Source organism: Varanus komodoensis, unplaced genomic scaffold (assembly GCF_004798865.1).
Source record: "Varanus komodoensis strain SLA01 unplaced genomic scaffold, ASM479886v1 scaffold9, whole genome shotgun sequence".
NCBI classification, from domain to species: Eukaryota; Metazoa; Chordata; class Lepidosauria; order Squamata; family Varanidae; genus Varanus; species Varanus komodoensis.
Window position 1 is genome coordinate 32,878,950 of NW_025336598.1, and position 23,472 is coordinate 32,902,421.

Here is a 23,472-nt window from a genome sequence, read left to right on the forward strand (position 1 = left end):
ACAACTAACTCCAGGACTAGAAATGTCATAGCCCAATGGAAAATAAATTAGCCAAGAAAGTATTAAACCTAACTGTCATGTTAATGATTTTTCTGGAAAGGCTGCACCCATAGGAGCAGCCTGAATATTATTTTATGTAGGATTGTATCTCTAGAGCTATAGGCATAACCAAGTGGCACACTGTATTTGGTGAAAATGGCAATATTTGAGGAATATTTGAATGAGTCCTAACACAACATCAGACTGTCTCACATTAATTGTTAATGTAGGCCCATGTATCATCAATAGGCAGACACTCAATTAACTTGCTTGTCTAACAATTCTTATCTTCTAATAAAACTAGTCATACTAGTTTGTTGCATGACTATCAAGACACTAAAAACAAACATGGATTTGACTTTTTCATAAGCCTTCCATGTAGGGTTGTAATGAGAGGAACCTTGTAGGGATGTAAACAGTGCCCCTCATGTCCCAGCACCTCTGTGTTACCTGGAGGCAAGCGATTCTTTTGGAACTGAAAAGCAATGAACACAATAGCATGGAAAGGAAAGGGGATTCATTCAGAGATAAATACAAAAGCAGAGAAGGTGACACCCCTCAGCAGACCCCTTCTGCTCTTGGGAACCTCAGATCATCCGGGTGGACTCCTTTTAGCCAGTTCACACAGTGCTCCCTCTGTGGCCCAGTCTGAGATGAGGTACAACCAATAATGAAATTCCCTCAACTTATACAGGTATAACACCAAAGCTTACACCTGGTGAGAGTGGGAATAGATGACAAAGTGCCTGTACAAGGTCAGGTAGCTGATATGAATATCTGACACTTGTCATTCCCCATCCCCAATCTCTCCTGCCACGCTGGTCCCCAGTGTAGTTATTCTTAACAATACTCCCAAAATATTAAGCGTTCGGCTTTTGCCTGACTTTGGGCATAGGATGGAGCAACTGTTAGCTCCTCGCAGTTACAACACTGTTACAACGCAGTTACAAAGCCTCCCATGAATGCCACCACAGCCTCCAGCTCCTGCTCAGGTCTTTGCCTGCTGACCTGTGGGACTCTGTAACTACATCCAGGTGGACGTATGTACTGAGCTCCCATAACCGGGAATTTGGCAGAGCTTCGTAAGCATGACTAGCCTGATGTGCTTGACAATCCACCCCATTCCGTGCTCAAAGATCTAAACAGAAGCCAGATATATGGTGATACTATTTCTAGAAAGAGTATCTATTTCTAGGTTTTAATGTACGCTGCTATTTAAAAAGTAACATGTAGATATTAAGTGAAGATGAAAACACCATATAAGACCTGCCCCCAAAATTCAGCTCCAGTTTAAAAAACATGGTCAGAAAACTGCTCAGACTTGGGTGAAGGGAAGTGGTCTTCATAGTTACTAATCTGCTGTCCAAATTTGGCACACTGATGATCAGTCACAAGGACGTTCTTGTTGTTCCAAAGATGGAACTACACATTCGGGGGATTCACAGGTCTCAGAACTAGCATCTCAAAACAGCTGCAAAAGAGAGCTGGAAAAGAGCAGCTTGGAGGAGGGAAGTGGTGGATTGGAAATGGGGACTCAACACTTTCCACTCACCACCTCATCTAGCTGTTGTGATTCCCATGGTGTCTTTCTGAGGAAAGACACTGAGGAAAATAGCTGGGTAGGATGGGTCTTTGAGGAAAAATCAGCAGCCCTGGGAAGAATTAATCAACCTCCCCATGTTCCACTTGAAATAGCTCCCTCTACTGCCATTTTGTAACTGTCTGATTGCATATTTGATTCTCAGTGATTCTCAAGCCTCCATCTGATGTCTACAGGAAACACAGAAGCAGCAGCTTTCATTTGCTCCTGTTCAAATATGCTTTCTTTGTAGTTCATAAATCAGACCATATAGGCCAAGATGATCATTTGTCTTCAAATGCCTGCACTCTGATTTTTCTTGTAATGATCATAAATGAATAGGAATAGTACAAGACAGTTTTGAGGCCAAGTTAGGCCACACGTATGAAAAGAGTGTAGGAGCTTTAAAACTTGTGAGCGCTACAATCCAATGACCACAGTGGGTATTTTCAGTCCATTTTAAATGATACAGTTGCACAGTAAAATCTGTTCCTCTACCTTTTTGTAACTCCGAGTTTGTAAATCAGGATTTCTCAGACTATTCAAAGGATCTTAGGGTCTCTACAAAAGATATCCAAGCAGCCTGACTTCATGAACATGTAAAATTCAGAGGAGAGCTGGATTTCTGCAGCCACTCTTTTGCATAAAGACACATTTTTCTGCTTGTAAAGGGGAAAGAGCCCCATCATGCTGTAGATTAATTGATACACTACAATTTGGGGAAAGATTGAAGATGGATGCTACTCAAAGACAATATTAAATCTTGTACTGCTAAACTTGTAGTTTAGAGGGAGGAGGGGGAACCTGTCTAATAACAGTAAGCCTTAAAAACAAAAGCACATTTTTAATTAAAACAAATGGGCTGCAAATGACTATATATATATGCAAGACAAGAAGCTGTGCCACACAGATCTTCTGACACAATCAGCATGAGTCACGAACTCTTGTATTCAAAGTGTTCAGGCAGTTCACCAGCTTTTTCTCCGAGCAATTTCACATCTCCCAGGAGGCCAGTTATAAAGCAAGAAGTGCACACCGATGCCAGAAACAAACATGAACAGTCGAGTTTTCAATACGTGTCACGATTAAGGGAATAGAGATTCCTTTTAAAAGCAAAGGGGGATCGAGATTAAAATACACAGTGCTCTACAGAGCAAGCCAGATGACACGTCAAGAGTGACTCAGGTTAATTACATGAAGGGGTTCCACGCAGCTAAAGGAGTGGTGAAGCGGCTGCCTCCAACACTGCAAAGAGGAAGGCTGCACTGTAAGCTTCACTGGGAAGCTCGACTGCAGGGGGTTCCAGCTGCCAAGGAGGTCTGTGAATGCCGCCTTCCCTTGTCCAGATGCCCACTCTCAATTCCTACCCATTGAGGTGCAAAGGCAGGAAGCTGCTTCATATTGGGGCAGGCTGAGGGTGCACCAGCACCAGCACCAGCTCCACCAGCACCAGCTTGAATTCCCTGCATGTGAGGACTCCATGAAGAGAGTAACTAAAGACCATCCACTGAATGCACTTCCCCCATGTTATTTGACTATTATTATTACTATGTCATCTTGCAAGATGTTTATGAACATGCAAGAACGGTTGCCTTCATGCCCTGTTTATGGTCATTTATAACTCTTCTATATTTCTATACTTGAAGTATGCTTTCCTTTTTTTGGCTTATAATATGGTAGGAATTAAAATATGGAAAATGTATGGCTAAAGTCCAGTACAGAGGCATAATTCTGTCTGTATAGTACGTATAGTCAAGGCTATGGTTTTCCCAGTTGGAATGTATGGCTGTGAAAGCTGGACCATAAGGAAGGCTGAGCCCCAAATAATTGAGGCCTTTGAATTGTGGTGCTGGAGGAGACTCCTGTGAGTCCCTTGGACCGCAAGGTGATCAAACCGGTCAGTCCTAGAGGAGATCAACCCTGACTGCTCTTTAGAAGGCCAGAACCTGAAGATGAAACTCAAATACTTTGGCCATCTAATGAGAAGAAGGGACTCCCTGGAGAAGAGCCTAATGCTGGGAACAATAGATGGCAAAAGAAGAAGGGGACGGCAGAGGATGAAGTGGCTGGATGGAGTCACTGAAGCAGTTGGTGTGAGCTTGGGTGGACTCCGGGGGATGGTGGAGGACAGGAAGGCTTGGAGGAATGTTGTCCAAGGGGTTGCGATGGGTTGGACACGACTTTGCGACTAACAACGACAACAACAAAACACTCATCAGGAAGACTAGAATTAAATCATGGTTTTCTATATAATCTGCATGCATGCCTCCCTTACACACAAGCAGAGAATCTTCACTAAAATATACCCAAACTGGGTCTCTTTTACGGCCTGTTGCCATTAAAGGTTTTCTCCTCCAGGGAAACAATAATATGATAAACCTCAGGCTAGACATAAAAACATCCAAAGACTTGAGTATTCTGCTCAAAAGGGGTCGTGTTCCGTTTTACTACTTGCCCCTCCATCTTACACTTAGCTTCTTGGGCAGATCTATTCCACTCCCAACAATCTTCTATTCATTGGATTTTTTTTAAAAAAACTTAGCACTTAAGAGGTAAGGGGTGGATTCTGTGTATATAGATTTGCAAAGGAACAATGGGATTGAGGTCTTTTTCTGAACTCTCTATGCTTATTTCATAATATTTTTGCTGTGAAGAAGAGGCATGTGATCTCTACAGACACACATTCGCAGTCTGGAGAACTGTAAAACAAAGCCTCTGTGATAACATCTTCTAGATAGAAAAATGCCCAGTAATCTTATAGAAACCTCTGGAAAAGCATGACATTGTGAATGGATTAATGGAATTGATTTACCAAAAAAATTAAAAACTACATGAATACAGAGCCTCATGCTACATAATTAAAAACTAATCCGTATTTCATGATGCATAACCTTTGGACTATAATGTATCTTAAATTGAAAACTATCTTTAGATTTTCCTCAAAAATCTTTTTATTAAAAATCTAATTTAAATCAAACATCCAATTTAAATTTAAAAAATATGATTAAATTTCTAAAAATTCATTTTTAATCATTGATTTTTATCATACCTGGTTTAATTTACAGATATTAAACAAGTATTGTACTTCTCCTTCTCAAGGCAGTTTATGCTATAAAATCGATCACAACATTACATCCATAGTAAATATAAATTTGAAGTAGAGTTAATAGCATACAGAGCCACATATGAGTGCCACTAAAAACCTTAAAATGAAATCATGGACACTGAGTTGCAAAAATGAAGGGAAGGAAAAGCAACGACGTATCATAGTATTATTTTGAAAGGCCTGGTGTTCACAAACAGATTACAGAAAACATTCCTTGTATTGGTGCCTACATACCTTTTCAAGCAACAGCAGGGATTCTAGACTGGAGAATGGTTTGCAAAGTTATTGGAAATACAGTATCGTCATTTGGCTAATGCTGAGTGACAGATACCTGGCAGTGATCTAGAAAGGCCAGGATCTTGGTACAGTCTGACTCATTCCTGCTGCTGGAAGATCTCGGAATTGCATGCTAGAAGTATGAACAGTAATCAGCTTCCCAAGTGTTCCAGCAGTTACAGAACCCAAGCAGGATGAAACAGATTTACAACAAATGATAAAAAAAAAAAACCTACACAAGAAGCTTCTTTGAAACCAGCAAGTAGCCATAATCACATATCTTTCCACACCCGCATAATTTTTTTAAAAAAATTATGGGACTATTTCCTAAACTAGACTTCTCCAACCTGGTCCCGAATGATCAAATCACTTTGACCAAAATGCACATCTGTTAAGAAGGATGTTTCCACTGAGTTCAGTTGGACATACGCCTGTGGGAGCATCTATAGGATTGCAGCCAAACAGATCAAAGGAAGAATAGGATAAAAAAGATCAAAGGAAGAATGTGCACAGAATATATTATGATGGGTGAGTTCCAAACATCCTTGCAAACAGTTCTGGGGAGTCTTGCTAATCAAACAGCTGTGTTCACCTAGCTGCGCATAAGCCCTCTTTTAGGATTGAGGAGATTTGCAAAAGCCATTTGTGATATGGCATTGAGGGGAGAGGCATCTGTTATCCTAAGGGGAAAAAAGTCAAAATCCCACTGGGGATGCCCAGTCTCTTGGTCAAATTAAAAACTTGCACAGATTTCAGAGAATTATGAAAAGACTAGATAACCCAATATACTGTCCTTTGAACAATGTGTCATTAGTACAATATCTTGTTTCCTGAATTTTTTTTATTTAAATGTTTGAAAATTTTTTCTAGCTGCAAATCTACTTCCTTCAGGCTGTAATACTATATTCAGCTTACCTGGGAGTATGTTGCATTGGCACCAAAACTGGTACCTTCTGCCACCACTCATGGTGAGCAAATCTAGTCTCCTCCACCTCCAAGTGCTCTTGGTCACTTGGGAATGACTGCTTTTTTTGAATCATTCTTCTGCATTTTTTGTTCGAAATGTAACTACTGAATAAACTTAACTTGAAAAAGCAGAAACATAAAACATAATTCAGAAGTTTGTCTGGTTTTGAGATGTGAGATTTTCCCGGTGTGAACAAGGAAACTCTAAAGCACAGAATGCCACTTAAAGACTCAGAACCAACTCATAATGTTGCAGCATCATGTGAAGGAGGACAAAAAGCTATTCAAAAATCCACAAGGTGCCCAGTACAGGATGCAAAGAGATTTTCAGTGTTAAGCATGCCAGGGAAGAGGGCATGTTTCACTTAGGAGCTGTGATATTTAAATTGTCCCTCAGAAGTATCGAGAGAACATGCACGTTCTGCTTTTGTACCCTAGCAGTGCAATGCTATCCATGTCTACTGAAAAGCAAGTCCCTTATTTGTTAATGACATTTATAAACTGACTTATTTGCTAATCATAGTGGGGTCTATGAACATGAGGACTTACACACATACACAGTGTAATACTCCCCTCACTGGCTAAGTTAGCACATCCTGATAAGTAATTCTGCATGGTCCCTACATTTCATGAGGTGTTTTTTTTTACCTCAAAGTATCTGACAGATGATCAGGCTAACACTCCCCCCTCTTGCTATTTCCTTCCCACTCAGTCCTCCAGGCAGTATCCTAGAAGACACCACAGGAATGAGGAATGAGGCTCCTATCCTTGGCAGCCATGATCGTGAGCCGAGTTCAGTTCACCATAGCCGTCAAGCGATCCCTGTTGAGTCATCAGGGCTCATGCTCTGAAGCACAGCAGAGAGGACGAGGAGCTGATCAGGCAAAAGGGAGGAAAATCAGCCGATCAGCACTGCAGAAAGGCACAATTGCCAAGTGGCTCTCTGCTTCTAGCCTTGGAACCACTATCAGTTATGTTCTCTGGGTTTGGATGTCACAATGAGCCGTTTCTGGCCACGGTTTCTAAAAACCAAATATACCACCACTGAAATAATTCAACAGTGTTCAGATGATCTAACAGACCAGCAATAGTAAAGAAGAACCACAATGGTTTGTTCTGTCATATGAACCCACCCACTCCCTAAGCTCCTTGTAGAAATGCAAGTAAACATTTTCTATGGCAGTCAAAGGATGACTGGAACCACACAAAAAGCGGGCTCCGCTGGTGTGCCTTCTCTCAGATGGCTTCCATCTTTAAAGTGACTGACAGAGTCTCTGCACTGGGACTTGATAATGGTTCATGAAACAGGAGGCTGTGGTCAGCTTGTTCTAAGGGCCAGCATGCAAGTAATGACAGGCGTAAGCTCTCAGGGGTAGGCAAGTGCTCCAGGTTTACACATAATGCTCAACCACTGAAGGTTGTTTGGTAAAAGTAGAAGTTGTGGGTGTGCAGAAGGCAGTGCACTTGCTCTCTCCTGTTTGTGTGTGCCAGCCCATGGGTTGTTTAAACCCTAGTCTGTTGTTACATGCAAATGAGGTCTAACTCTCCCAGATTTTCCTCATTTTCTAATGTTTCCATCATCACCACCACCACCACCATCATCCATGTGACTTCTCTTCCATTCATCCAAAATATTCCGACCATATCTTTACAAAACACACCCTTCCGGTCTTGGCCTGGATCGTCTCTGGATGGAAGGCTCCTAGCACCAATAACAAAAAGGCATTGTACTGCAGTGGGGTGAGGGTGGGGAACCATATGAAGGGATATACAATTCTACTTGTTGCTTCATACCCATGCATGCCCACTCACCAGCAATTTCTTCTAAAGAATTGGCTCTCATGTCTAGCAACACTGTGCCATTGAGGATACAACTTCTCAGTTCAAACAAGCTATGAAGTGACAAAGTGGCAACGTATGGTTTACTCCACCTCTCTCCTCCATCTTCTACATCTTCTTCAAACTTCAACCACCTAAGCAAATGAAAGAGTTTGGTCATCTTTTTCCAACTGAAAACTGAAAAACCAGTCATGCATGTGCAATAGTGAAGTCACACAAAGAGTACCCCACCCCTTTTACACACACATGCATACACAGAGATTTTTGGAAACCAGCAGCAATTTCACTGTTCCTTCTCTGGGTCATTTCTGACTTCTCTTCATAGGAGGTTCTTCAATCCTGAAGAAAGAGTTATTAAGCTGGCGGCGGGGGCGGGGGGGGGTATTTTTCCTCTGAAATGACAGCCCCTTCTGCTCACAGGTTGGAAGTCTGTCTGGAACAGTGGGAGTTCTGGGGATAGTCATAGTGGCTAGAATATGGATTGTTTATAGGGGCATTTGGAATAAGTCAGTTCTGCTTGTCTTTCATGGACTGTCGGGTATCTTTAATTCAGTTGCTCATTCATTGAGAAAACTGAATTTTTTGTACAAGAAGTTCATTCATTTGCAAATGTGCATTTACGCTAGTATGCAAATTCTCCCAACCAGTAATAAACAAAAACCAGTCTGCTGGTTTACCAAAGCTGCGTGCCTTGGGAGAAGCCAGTCTGCCAAGGAATCTGCAGGTCAGATTCACAGAAACAGAAAGTAATTTGAATCCCTTGCAGATTCTCAGCTATCCCCATTTATTTGTTACAAGGATTATCAAGATAACATGCATGAGCGGGGGTGGGGGAGTTATATAACTGCCAAGCATTATTAAATCAGCATTTGTAACCTGATTGCATTTTACTGTGTGCTCAAGAGTTCCCCCACCTCCTTCTCACACACTTATATTTATGGGTCAAGTTGCTAGCAGGAGAATAGAACTCATATGGAAAGCAATGTGCTATCATTATTCTGGCTCCTGTGCTTTCTTCATATACATATTGTCAGATGTGATGGGAGCAGATCATGGAGAAGTTGCTCCTTCCCTGCTGACTTAAGGGATGAATCAGACCAGAACCCTTCTTTGAAGCTTGGACAGAATGATCAGTTTTCTTCACTTACCTGTTGTACTTGCCCGCCAATGAAAGTTATAGCAAATGCCTTCTCTTCCTACGAACTTCACAACAGTACACATTAACTGATAGGCATATGAATTAATGATACAAATTCACGGGCTCTTTGGCTGCCTATATTTTGAGAATCAATAATGGAGAGCCAAATCATTTATGCTATAGAACTGAGCAGAACAGATTTTTGGCAAATCAAGTGCTTCTGGTTATGACAGAGCAATTTGTTTTTCTACTATGGCAATGTTTTTTAGCTCTGATCTGCCCCCTCTCCAGCCTTATGATACATGTGAACAGTATATTTCTCACAAAAAGGCATAAATTTCATGTCAACCACTCCCTACAGATAACTACACCATTATAAAACAGAATAGATTGATACCTTCCAGTTAATTATCACTGAATATCAGGTTCATGATATTTTATGTATAATGCTCTTGAAGTTACTGTGAAGTTCAGCGGAAATTTGTAAAATCACAGGCAGCTGCCCAGGTGCTTAAAATGTTAGACAGAAATACACAAAGGAATAAAGAAGGAAATTAGGCAAGAGAAGCAACCTGCTGTAAAATATGGCAATCTGAACAAGGAAATTAGAAACTTGACATAGGTTCTGGAAGTTAGATGAAGGAAGAGTGATTCTAGATGAAGGAAGAGTCCCTAGACATTGGGGTGGAGGGGGGCACAGGATCCTTCAGATTCCCAGATCCAAGGTTAGGTGTAAAATTCCATCCTGAGAGATGGGAAACCACAGTTCGATCCACCCCACTTCACAGCTAATGCTGAATGAATCACACAGCTGCCTTTCCAAGATCAACCTCAACCTCAGGGGGTAAAGGAGGTGCTCTTGCGGGAAGAGGGTGAAAAGATGCAGAGGCCAGGATGCAGCAACCCTGCATCTTCTTTCCTTTCTCCAAAGCACCCTGACTAGATATCAAAAATGCCCATCTAGCAAAAATAGATCCCATTAATAGAGGTCTCAGTTACAAAAATCAGCAAAGCAACAGTGGCTGAGGCATGCTGGAAGTTGCTTGGAGATTTTTTTTTCTTTCTAAGCATACCCAGGATTACACTCTTAGTCATATTTTCTGTGTTCCCTTTAGCTACATTGACTTGCTTCCTAGAGGTACTGAACTTCAGCCAATGCAAAGCTGCAAAAGCAGGATTTGCTAAACATGTTGTTAGATGATCAGTCTCCGGTCTCCAGCTGGTTGGGACAAAGAAATGGTTCACCTACTGGCCAAAGAGGAGTTGACCTAGGAACATCAGCCTTCTTTTTTTTTTTTTAAAGAATCCAAAATTCACAACTGGGCAAGGCCTTCTGTAGGGCAAACCAAAACACCACATAAGAAGTGTGCAAGGTTTTAAGACCACCAGAAATCTTCATCAGGCTAGATTGGTATTCTTAATCTTTTTTTCACTCATGGCCCCCTTCTGAGCTCCTGTGACCCTCCTCATATCCGCTGTTAGCTGGGGAAAAAGGTGTTTTATTGTTTATTAATCTAGACTGTATCGTATGGTTGGTTTCTAATTAATATAAAATTTCATTGCTTACAGACAGCCCTTTTCAGTAGGATAATTATTGTAAACTGTAGTAATTTTCAGTATTGATGAGCACAAGAAAGACTTGAGAATTATGACAAATTGATCCAATGCCTGACAGTTAAGTTTGCGTGGTCCTCTCAGAAACTTATTGTGCCCCCACCCTGGAATATGGCATGGCCCCTGGGAGCCAATGGCCCATGTTGAGAACCACTGGGCTAGATATACACAAAGCAGGAACTAGCAGGAGGAAAAATAAGTGAAAAGAGTAGACCAGATGCACCCATGAAGTCCGCAGCTTAGACTTAAGCAGGAAACTACAGACTGAATTCATTAGTCATGGGTAAGTGTTCAAGTATCAGGTGTTCAAGTATCAGATTATACCTAGGCTGGAACAGAGGAGCAATGACTGACCGCTTTTTCTGAAAGAGCTGGCTGTAACTCGGATCTATCTCTTGCCTTCAGCAAATACACAGGGAGGGTTGGCAGAGCAAAGAAATACAGAGAAACATAATGGTCTTTGGATTATCGAAATCAGGGATTACTTTTAGGTGGTGCACTAGGCAAAAAAGTGAATTGAAGCCAAATTGAAGCCAAATAAATAATAAGCAAGCAAGCAAAGCTAGTATTAACTAATGCTTTGCTTGCTTGCTTATTTATTTATTTACTAAAAGAAAGAAGCATCAGTACAGAGAGACTGTAGATGCAAAGGTCAAGAGGGCTCAAGTACCTTTAATTTTTATTAAGCAAAGATCATTATACCAGTGGCACTTTGCCATGGAGGGGTCACAGAAAATCTTGACATGCGACCCGTTCAAAATCACAGCTGCGCTGATACTGGACTCCTTCTCGCCTTTGCCTCTGGGTACCCAAGAGCGATGAGAAACATCGAGACGGAAGGTCAAAAAATTAAAGATGAGCCTAATCATAATCCTTTATTTTATTTCTATACCATCTAAAGCTCTCTGGGCAGTATATTGCTGGTTGATTAGAGTAAGTCATGGGTCAGAAAAACATGGGACTCTACTGAGTTAGACCACACCAGCCATTGATGCCCACCACGTTCTGTTGCTTTTCAAAAGAGCTAAGAGGAAGGGTAGGCTAACAGCCAGCTCCGTGTCCAAGGCTAGCTAGCAAGCCACGTGGCTCAGCAGCGAACTGAGCCTAGGCTTCCCACATGCAACACAGTGTTCCACGTGGTCCCAGAACTCAGCCAACAGACCATGATGACCTATTTTTGTTACACGCACGCACGCACGCACACACACAACCATAGTATTTCCACTTAGGGATGATTTGTTAAACATGACTGGGAACAGTGGTCCAGGTGTAGATTTTGCTCTCGTCTTCTAAAACAAGCAACAAGAAAGGGTCAGTTTCCTGTGAGTGTTCATCTCACTTTGGAATACGAAATAAAAACTTGTGATGAGCAAACCTCACATGAGCTCTGATAAAAATAAAGCTGAACCAACTACGTGATTTATTTTTTCACCACATTTCTGTACTGACCAACAACTAAAGTTCTCTGATTAGTTTACATTAAATTACAAGTTTTATTGTTTCATACAAAACATGCAATTGTTTATTGTTATGGCAGACTTTCTCCAAAAGAACTCATAAGCAAAGATTTGAAAACACAAGAACCATATGGGGTATGTTAGGCTGTGAAATAATGTTTTGCCTAAGAATATCAAGCAGAACAGCACACTGAGAATATATTTATTAGTTGAGAGTAAAGAATACCATCCTTTGCTTTCCCGAGGGTTAGCAGATCAATGCCCGCTTTACTGGAACTCTGCTGGATTTAGGATTTACCCTAAAAGCTTATTATTTCAGGATTAGTGCTGCATAATGTGTTATGTAATATTCTTCTATCTTATTATACTAAATAGCAATCATTCACTACATTATGTTATCTAATCGGGAACAAGCAGGTTCAATAAAAAGAATCACAGGCAACATAGGTACATTTCTATCCTTGCTATTCTATGGAGCATCAGTTTAAATCCAGTTTACAATCATATTGCCTCTTTCTCATTTTCTGTGGGTGGTCTTGAAATAATTTCAACATTTTCAGAAGAGAGAGAGTGAGCCTAAGGATCTTTTGTATTAATACAGCTACTAGTTGCCAATTCCATTATTACTTTCCCTACATTGACATAATGACCTACAAAATGTTCAATCCAGTTGGAGCATCTGGTTTTGAGCAAAGACATGTGTTGCAGAAATGGATTTCAATAAGAGGCTTGGTCTGAACCTAAAGGGCCATTTTGGGTGCCAGTGTCTTTAAACATTTCCACGCAGTTCTTGGAGTGCTGAACAAAATGCCTCACGGCAAAATACTCACCTGGCAGTCTCCCTCCACTCGGCATCCTCGCCTTCACGCCAGCAAAGCTCATCCAGTTCTGTGAACAGGTCGTGTGGGATGTGCTCCTCATCGTCATCTTCTGTTCCAAGAATGAACTGCACTCTCTGCGAAGGGGTGTCTGTGTGGCAGGACAAAGAAGGGAAACCAAGACATTTTACCAAAGAGGTGAAGTGGCCAGTACAGGGATTTGATGAGGGTATAACTTACAAAACACCTCTGAAGCATTTAAATGTCAGTGTTGGTGGCTGCAGCTGGATTCTTTTGTTTTGAATAAGCAGATGTAGTAAGAATGTGACAACATTACACAGCTGTCTGTTATCCATATAATTAACTTTTATAAGAAGGTATATAGCACGCAGTAAAACAATCACACCTTGTCAATTCAGTCATGCTTTAATGCATATTCTCAAAAGCTCCAGGCAGTATATTGTCACAGATTAAGCTTTCTTCTCTAAAAATTAAGATAAACTCATCTTAAATTGATCACACACATACCACTCCTTCAACATAGTAATGTGTCCTCCGGATATAGTTACTGCTTAGGTCTATCCTTATCCCTCCTTATAACTAAGCCTCCCTCTCTCTACACACACACACACACACACACACACAGTCTTCCCCTGTTTACCCTCACATGCCTTTCCTCTGTTACCTCCCCGTGCTGATTTTAGTTTGCAAACTCCTTGGGACAGGATGCCTTCCTTTCATTACCCTGGAAGGTGCAATTGCATATTGGTGGCATCAGGAAAATGAAGAGCTGGCCATGATGCTGAAGAAAGGATTGACTGTTCATGTGCAATAGTTATTTTTTTAAAGGAACTAACAACCTGCATTGATTTCATTTGATTTCATTTTACCATTGAAAAGGCATTCAAACGAACACATTCACTAGTTGCAACTGCAGCCCGGCTAGAACAGCCTGTACAGGCAGAGAGGGGGCAGTGGGGGGAGAGAGAAGGGGAGAGCAGCAAGGCTACCGTATTGCCTTTTCATGCTGCATACATGAGGATGCTTTGTCCTATTCTCTTTGAAACTTGGCCAAAATGACCTTCTGGACAGAGAGTCATAGGTTGGGAAAGCTGCAAAAGTATTTCTGTGCAGTGGATGACACAGAAGTTGCAGCCAACCTAGATCAGCTGGGTTTCCTGTGAAAGAAGTGTACGCTTACAGAATGTGCATTTCTCAACAACAGGGGCCCTCTTTCCAGTCTGCCTGAAATCTGGCAAATCTGTAGGGATATACTTGACAATGTAATGCCAATAGAATAGAAAACACTAGTTAGAAAAATGAATGAACAGGTTCCAAAACAGTAACTAAAGAAATGCAGTTAACAAGAAAAATGAATGGGATAACTAAATTATTTTCCTTGTATACTGTAGCTGAATATATATTGTGAATATATTTCCTTCAGTAGAGGTTTTTCAACAAGGGCTAGATGGTCATCTCTCAGTAGCAAATCTCCTCTGTGTTGATGACAGGTTGAACTAGGTGCCCCCCGAGTTCCTTTCCAACTCTATGAATCTGCTGCCTAAAAGATGATATCTGCATAACGACTTATAATGCTGGCGCTGGTTGTATTAAATAACATAAAAGAACAAGCACGCATCATAGTGCTTCCTGCTTTCTGTTATTTGGATAATGCAAGGGATTATTATTAGCTTTATTCCTCCAAGTCAGTTGCAGCAAGAAGGCAAATCTCTTTCCTCATTACATTTTTTAATAGAATCTGCATTCTTGGGAAATGAATGCAGGAAGACGGCTGCTCTTTCTGCCACTGTGCTCCACAGCTGAGAGAATAACCAGAAAGCTTTCTTGAGTGCACACAAGCACCATACTGGCATTCAAGGGGGAGACCGATTAGTAGGCGGGAACATTCAGCCATGCTTGTGCTGCAGTCTAACTAACATGATGCGTTAGCATTGGATTCTTGGTGCACAAACTACAAGAGGCCACTCTCACTCAACCCATATAGTTTCGTGCATTTAATACATATATTTAGGGAAGCAAATGGCTACTTGGAGATAAAGAACAGATTCTAAATGGGTTCTTACGCCCCACCAACTGCCTTCCACCCACCAGTTTTCTTCTGCTGAATCCACTGATTAAACAGGACCTGCCACTGATGCAAGGGCAGGTCCTTTGATCCTATGTTAAAGGAATCTTTGAAATGAGAGCAAAAGTTTGATTCTCAGATCAGTGGAGCTCCTTCAGTGTGTTCTGCTGATCTGCTTCTTTCCAGAAATGAGGGTTTCCAATTATTTTTCAGTTGCTTCAGAAGTCCTAAATCGATGTTGCACAAGTGGTGTGCAACAGAATTGGCAGGGCACAAGAGAATCAGCACAAGCACCCCATTGGATTCTATCCTTAGAAATAAGCTCATGAGGGTGTAAGAAGAGCCTTGATGGATCAAATCAATGAGTGCAGTATTCTGTTCTCACAGCAGCCGGACAGAGAAAATGTAGATCCCTCCAGAGCAGGAAGCATTTCTACCTCACTGACAAAGCCTTCTCTTTGCAAGATTCAGCCTCATTTTTATAGGCCCTCACCCAGTCTACCACTTCACCTGAACATTGGTCTAAGATTTGCATGGCCTCATTTAATTCAGACTGGTATTTCGTGCCCAGTTGATTTGCGTCATCCAAAAGCGCCTGCATTTGCCCTGCCACAATCCTCTCAAGAACCGTCGCCTTAGAAGGAGCATGTGCCATGGCCTGCATACATTCAGTCAGCAGGAAACGAGCTAGCCTGTTGTCAGGTGCATGACTGGAAGCGTTCTGCTCACGTCTTTAGGCTGCACCAAATGAAAGTGACTCCTCGCAATTGGGCTAGACGCAGAACTGGCATCTCATTTGGGTCCGCCACAGTAACACTGTCAAGGTCACTGCAGAAAAAGGGGCAATTAAATTCAGGGTGATTAGCAAAAAGATCACCCTGAGCTTCTGATGAATGCGAACCTCCATTCACAGATGTTAACAAACCCCATTCCACTCTGGGTGGCTACCTGAGGATGCAATGGAAGCACCTGCATGCAGTTCTCATAATTGTACCAAAGAACATAGTAGAGTTAGAAAGAGTGCACAAAGGCACAACTAAAACCACCGACAGCCTGGAGCAACTCCCTGGTGATGAATCTGGGACTGTTTAGGTCCGAGAAAGGGCGAGCAAGAGGAAACATGATGGGAGTTGTACAAAATTATTCATTGTGTACATAAAGTAGACAGAGAGACATTTTTATCCTCTAAAAATAGCAGAACCTGACATTACCAAATGAAGCTCACTGGAGAGAGGTTCAACTCACACAAAAAGAATTGTTCTTTACACAGTACATAGCCAAACTATAAAATTCACTTCCACAAGAGATTGACTGGGCTCACATGACCTGACAAACAACCCTGTGCTGTTTCCACAATGTGCAGATTTTGCCCCAAGTTACCAATGACTGGACCGTGTGGTCACCCCAGCAGCATGGTCTCCATGTTCACCACTGTCATTCCAGCCTCACTATGCATCCCGGCAGCTTCCTTAGGCAAAATCCTGTCCCTTCCCTACTCTCACCTATGGACTGCAGCAACCTCCCACTAAGATCCACTGTAGTCCTGAAGCACTCCCCCTGGCCTAACCCCCGCCGAGTGTACATTTGTGTCTGCAGCATTCTCCAGCTCCAGAGCCTACAGAGATGTTTAAGAAATGGAAATAAGCAGTGTCATGATGATTCCCCCCATCTCCCCCTGTGTATGTTCAGATTGTGTTCTGTTTCCAAAAGTAAACAAGGAGAAAGACTCATTATTCAGCCAATGTGAATGAAGTGAGTATGACACACCTGCTAGGGAAATAAAGACAATGCAGTCAAAGGCTAGAAGCAGCCTCTTCCACAGTTGCTCTTGCCGGGCACTCTATGATGTTTCCATTCCAAAAATGATGACCAGCCCTGCGTCTGGATGACTAAAGAAGCTGTAGTGAAATGTAGAAACCTTACAACAGATTTCTGGTTCTCTCTGTGGTTTCAGAAAACTAATCCTACTCTGCAGGAACTCAGGAACCAGGTCCAGATGACAGACAGCCAACAATGGTAGGATTTCACCATGGCTTCTCATGTTATGCAAACTTGCCCATCATGATGGCCACCACTTTGGATGGCTTCAAACGAAAATGGATACATTCGGAGACGATACAGCTGTCAATACCTACTTCTTTCACAAGCTATATACGAGTGATTTCCAGTTTCAGAGGCAGTAAGTCTAAGTTGCTGGAAAACAAGAGTGAAATGGGGCTATTGGACTCAAGTCGTATTTGTGGGCCTTCTCAGACAGCAGGTTGATCACTGTGTGGATGAAAATGGTGGACTAAACGGAGTTTGCTCTGATACAGCACGGCTCCTCTCATGTTCTTGACAAATGAATCACACCTTTTCCACTGCCCTCGTTGCCATTGTAAGAGGCTCTCATTTGTGCACTACCAAGAGCTCATAGCAAGAATTGCACCATTTTGAATGCAGACATCACTTCCCCTAGCAACTCATACTGAAAAACATTCCACCTCCACTACTGGAGGCATTTAATAATTATCAGCATTATCACTACCATGGGTCTAAAATATTATGCACTGAATTTTTAAAATAATATTAAAAAGCTCAATTTTTATGGACTTTCTAGAAGCATGTGTTACATTGGCCTTGGGGATTAAGTTTAGCATGTTGTAAAATTCAGTGTTCACTGATACATGCATTTCCATATTATTAGGTGCCTTAACTTGTCCAGCTGGAACTGTCAACCACTTATTCATCAAAGGCAACGCCTGTATATATGTGCTATTTTTATGAACAAAAAAGACGGGGAGTGGGGCAAAGAAACCCAAGCAGAACATTCAAGAGAGAAGGATCCTCAGCAAGGTCATACTAAATCATTATTATTGTCAATTTGCAAGTGTCTGGGACATTCAATTTAACCGGCATAAAGGTTTATATAGAGAAACTGCATAGAAAATGCTTGCTAATTGGCTTGATAAACACTGAGGATGCCTGTGTTCCAAGAAATATCATAAGCCATCAAGCAAATATATGCAGGAGCTATGTAATTTTACACTGAATGTCCATTTTTGTTTTGAAAAATTACAGAACATTTTAAATTAAAATTTAAATTAAAATATGAATTCCATGTCACTATGTAATAAAAAGAATTGGAATTATGTTTTCTGATGATTTCTTCCTTAGTTGAATGTCATCAGGCTTGCTACTTGCCTGTTTTTCTCTCCTCTCTCCCAGATACATAATGTCTTTCCCAGACATTTATATGACAAAGAGGACCAAGCAGAGCAAGAGAAATCTCAGCCCAAACAGGACTGTGCTTTTTCAACCCTCTACCCACCAGCAACTCTCTCTTAAAATGGTAATTGTCTCCAAAATGATAATCATCAGCTGCCAAGACTCCAGAACTGCCTAAACAATTAATAATTTCTTTCAACTCTCGTGACATTTGGGGATGCCTAAATTTCTCACATAAAACTGAAATATGCATTTACTGCTAGTGTGAAGCAGAGCAGAGTATTTAACTTTCCATCAATGGGTGGGATCAAAAAGACCCTGACAACATGGGTGGGGATGGGGAACCATAAAGCTCACATACCCATCTTTTACAACTCCATGTTCAAAGCAGTTCCATGACAAGATGGAAATTGCTATATAGCGCTTCACATCCCCTCCTATTTTTAGTCCAAAATTAACTTCTTGCTCATAGCTTTTGAAATCAGTTGAACCCTGATCAGAATGAGTAGGATAACTGGAAAAAATGCACATAAGATGCCAAGGAGTAAAATTGACTCTATACGAGGTAGTTTAAGGTATTACCATGCAATGCTATACATGTCTACTAAAAAATAAGCTCCATTTAGTTCACTGAAGTTTCTTTAAGATTACTGGCTGGGATATGCTGGGAGATGTAGACCTTTTTCTTTCTAAATACACACAGAATAGCAACCTAAGTTACTCTTGATTATTGGAAGCCAACATGGATTTCTCAAAAACAAAATCTGCCAGAGGAATCTGATTTCATTTTTTGATTGGGTAACCTCCCAAATGGGAATGCTGCAGACATGATCTATCTTGACTTCAGCAAAGTTTCTGACAAAGTGCTCTGTGATATCCTGATTAGCAAATCAGCTAAAAGTGGGGTAGAAGGAACAATTATCAGGTAGTCAACTATCTACAGTTGGCTACAGAATCAGACCCAACGAGTCCTCAGCAAGGGCGCATTCTGAAACTAGGGAGAAGTAACAGATGGGGTGCTACAGGGTTCTGTCCTGAGCCTAGTGCTCGTCAACATTTTAATTAATGATTTAGATGAGGAAGTGCAGGGAATGATGGTTAAATCTGCAGATGACAAAAAACTGGGTGGGACAGCCGATACCCTGGAAAACAGAAACAAGTTCAAGGTGATCGTGACAGGTTGTGGTGCTGGGCTGAAAACAACAGAATGAAATTCAGTAGGGTCAAATGTCAAGTTCTGCACCTAGGAAAAAGAAACCAAATGCATCCTTCCAAGATGGGGAATACTTGACTCAGCAGTTCTGCAAGTAAAAAGGATCTTGGAATTGTTGTAAATCACAAGCTGAATATGAGTCAACAACGTGATATGGCTGCAAAATGGGCAGATGCTATTATAGACTGCATTAACAAAAGTATGCTTCTAAATCATAACATACCAGTCCCCTTTTAATCCGCACTGGTTAGGCCTCATCTGGAGTACTGTGTCCAGTTCTGGGCACCATGGTTTAAGAAAGAAGCAGAGAATCTAGAAAGGGTTCAGACAAAGACAAGAAGGATGATCTGGGAACAGGAAACAAAGCCCTGTGAGGAGAGATCGAAAGAACTGGGTATGTTTAGTCTCAAGAAGAGAAGACTGATGAGAGATATCATAGCACTCCACAAGAACCTCAAAGGCTGTCACAAAGAGGAAGGACAGGATCTTTTCTCAATTGTCCCAGTGTACAGGACAGAATAATGGCCTCAAGGTACAGGAAACTAGATTCCAGCTGAACATCAGGAAAAGCTCCCTGACCATTACAGCAGTATGACAAAGGAACCAATGACCTAGTGAGGTTGTGGGCTCTCCCACACTAGAGGCATTCAAGATGCAGCTGGACAGCCGTTGAGAGGGATGGTTTACCTTGGTGTTAAAGGGCAGGGGGTTGGACCCAGTGGCCTTCTGGCCTCTTCCTACTCTACTCTTCCATGATTCTATGATGTTAGCAGGTGCTTGGCACATAGCCTGTTCCTTTGTTTTCTTGTGAGAAAGGAATATACCAAGAAACAATTTTCATTCTATTTTCACAGTAGACAAATTATTCCTGTCCAAAACATCATTATGAACAGATTTATAAATCAACAATACCATGCAGTTTTCCAAAATCCCTTTAAAGATATTTCTTTTTATATCATTGGTTTTTAAGTTGTGAGCAACTGCTTTTTGCTATCTTTTAAAGCCACAATGGCTGTCATTTGCATAAAACATACTCATCTGGCTTTAGGGATCACTCTAACTTCAACTGCACCTGAACATGTTTGCTAGCACCTGCTCCTCACCTTCACTCGGCGGCCAAGCATAATGCTCCCTCCAAACAGAAGACCTTTTCTCACTTTGAGGAAAGATCTGTGCAAAACAGGCTGTTGAAGGCTGTCCTCAAAACTTCCTGTGCACAATGTCACTGATATCCTTCCAAACAATCAAACCAGCCTTCAGTTTTGATCATCAACTACTAATCTAAAAGCCAGGCTTGCCCCTGCAGGATACCTTTACTAAGACTTTCCCACATTGCTTCATGCCATATGAGAATATTACAGTTGCTGAACAGTGACTCCTACTCAGGGGAGGATGTCCAATAAGGGGGCACCTGCCATTCAGATTCACAGAGAATCATAGAAAGTTTGGGTTGTTCTGCAGTTGCAACTTATCCTATGTTGACAACAAAGATATATGAGAAGATGGAAGAAGATGCTCAAGCAGTTTGAGACCTAGGCTAGGACAACATGGCCACAGGGGGGAAATAAGCCACAGCAAACATCTTACAAGTTGAAAAGAGGCACGGTTTATCAAAAGCCAGTTAGGAGCTGCACAAACCATTAATAACTTCATGCAGTTGGTAACTACTTGGTAACAAACATATTAGCATTTCAATGAGAAATTTCAGGAGATCTGATTTTTGGTTGCCTGGGTGACAGACAGATTACACAAAGGATATTCAGAGCATGTACTGCTTAAAGTTACCCTGCCACCTCACAAAATCAAGGTAGGCATGCTAAAGCAGTGCCTGGTCAGGTCAAGTTGACCCACATTCACAGTTTCATCTCACATATATTTCACTCGTTTTAAAGGATATGGAGAGCGACTTAAAAGGATCAGCACTGATAAACTGCACAGCTGCATAACTTTAACAAAATGACACCACTGGGTACTGAAAATTGTGGCTGTTATAATGCATGTAGGCAATTCCACTTGAAGCTCAACGATAATAAATAGAGGGGAGAAAATTATTTTAAAAGATGACCTACAGTGTCCACATTGGGTAAGAATTGGTTTTTATTTAATGTTCACGGGAGTGTACAAGTGGAAGTCCAGCTTGACAAGAGGTGTTCACAACATTAGCAACTGTGTGAAAAGCAGTTTGAAAGAAACAACATACACAGGCAGGACATGATCTGGATTGGGAACCTAGCGCAACAGACCTTGAACCCTGTGCCCTACGCTGCAGCCTGATCCAAACGAGGGCCTTGCTCATGCTGTCTGCACTGAATCTCTGGGCTGGAAGAAAAGTCTTTGTTTCCATCTTTGAAAGCTTTTTCCTATAGAAATAAAAGGCAGAAGTGCGGGAAGATAAACGCTGCACCCACCATTTGCTTACTGAAAATGCTAACTGCGTGGCTGGTATCTCTTCTTATTTGGCCGTAAATCTATTTGATTTAGAAAGGATAAGAATACACTGCAATGTGATTATGAGAACAGAATACTATGTATAATAATAATATCTTCTGTCAGTGAAACCGCTGACAGAAGTCATCAGCAGGTTTGGGCTGAAGGACTGTCAATTTGTGGATAATGCTCAGCTCTACCTCTTGTTTCCAGCTATGACATGTGGGACTCCTTAACTAGAGTTTGGAGGCTTTGCTGGGTAGATGGTGCATAAGCTGAAACTTAATGCAGACAGGACATTGTCAACCCAACCCAACTACTCTGGATGGAGGTTTACAGCTAGTCTTATGCACTTCCCCTAAAAGACCAACTGTGTAGTCTGGGATTCCTCAAGACTGGCCTCTTCTGTCTACAGCCCTCCTAGGAGTGAAGAGTTGCATTTGTAGAAGATGCTTAATGGTGTACAAATGGAAGATCCCAAACAGGCTCATGATAACATGATGAAGTGATAATGCATTTTATTAGCTACTAATCCACTTTCTGAACCTTCCTGTATCACACACACACATTTTAGTAAGAACCCATTTATGCTACGAAGCTAAAATCTTGCTGTTTCAACCATTCCACATTTTGTTCAAGGTATCTATCATTCTGGGAAATGCAAAGACGTTAGGGAAGCATCATCAGTGCCTGGATGGCTAAAAATAATGGCATTTGTTGCACAATCATATGCATGTTTGGATACAAAGGCAGGCCTACAACTCTCACGTTTCCCCAGCCAGGATACACATTCGGGCTCACTTGCAGAGAGTGGGGGCAGGCTGGTGGGAAATGAGAGAGTAGGGAAGGGGGCAATGAGCATGGCCCTGCTCCTCCTCTACATGTGATTACAAAACTTCCTTCCTTTCCAGGCAGGGCAAATTTGGATCTCCATCTAGTATATTTCAAAGATAGCAACTCCTCTTTTTAATGAGGATCATGATCTTTTACACATAGAAAATACTAGATCATCTTAAATTAAAGGCCACTACCCGTCATCCTCTGAGGAAGAAGCCTCTGAGAAAGGGCCTGTCTACAGAAGTGTGTCTCAAGGTGTCCATCTCCTTAGGAACTAGTTCACCAGGAGGGCTCCAGGGATCAGCCTCCTGGGAAGGCCACGTTGCCATTCTCAGATTCAGCTCCAACCACGACAATGTCATTATGCCACAGCCATTTCTGTGTCATGGTGGCCTGAGACTGCTGAAACCAGCCAGACCCCTTTAAGAAGGGAGAGGGTGTCAGAGCTAATCAGCCTACCAGAAGCCAGACCCATAGTCAAGGCACTCCTGTGACTGGCTGTCTGTTGGAGAGACATACGGGCAAGCTTGTCTGGCGTCCAGTCCCAGCATCGCTCAGTAATGCCCATGGTGCTGCTCTGCTCCTACCTTTCCGGGACCCCTCACTCTTCTTTTGTTGCCATCCAACTGAAGAAACTTTTCCCAAGGCTTTAGTGTGAACCAAATCCATAGTTTACATGTAATGTGTGCAAGACAATGGTAGATCCTTATTGCTAAAAGTCCAAACAGGATACATATTTAGACACTGAAGATCAACTGGGTATACATTTCTATGGAGGGGAGAAAATATGAGCAAGAGACAGCTTATTGATTAAATATTGAAAAGAGTCAATGTTTGCCCCAGTAGATGAGACATCATGAATTAAACTGG

General features: G+C 41.7%; 1 protein-coding gene across 3 annotated transcripts in view; it reads right to left on the minus strand.

Moving 5' to 3' along the window:
* The window catches only part of SLC4A10 (solute carrier family 4 member 10), a 118,205-nt gene that overhangs the window by 58,022 nt on the left and 36,711 nt on the right, over positions 1-23,472 (minus strand). For all 3 annotated transcript variants that reach the window (XM_044417896.1, XM_044417897.1, XM_044417895.1), the window contains 2 exons: positions 12,845-12,983; positions 7,779-7,939 (listed from right to left, as the gene is read on the minus strand). In XM_044417896.1, coding sequence (XP_044273831.1) covers positions 7,779-7,809 — 31 coding nt within the window. In that variant the 5' untranslated portion in view covers positions 7,810-7,939; positions 12,845-12,983. The remainder of the gene's footprint in view (positions 1-7,778; positions 7,940-12,844; positions 12,984-23,472) is intronic.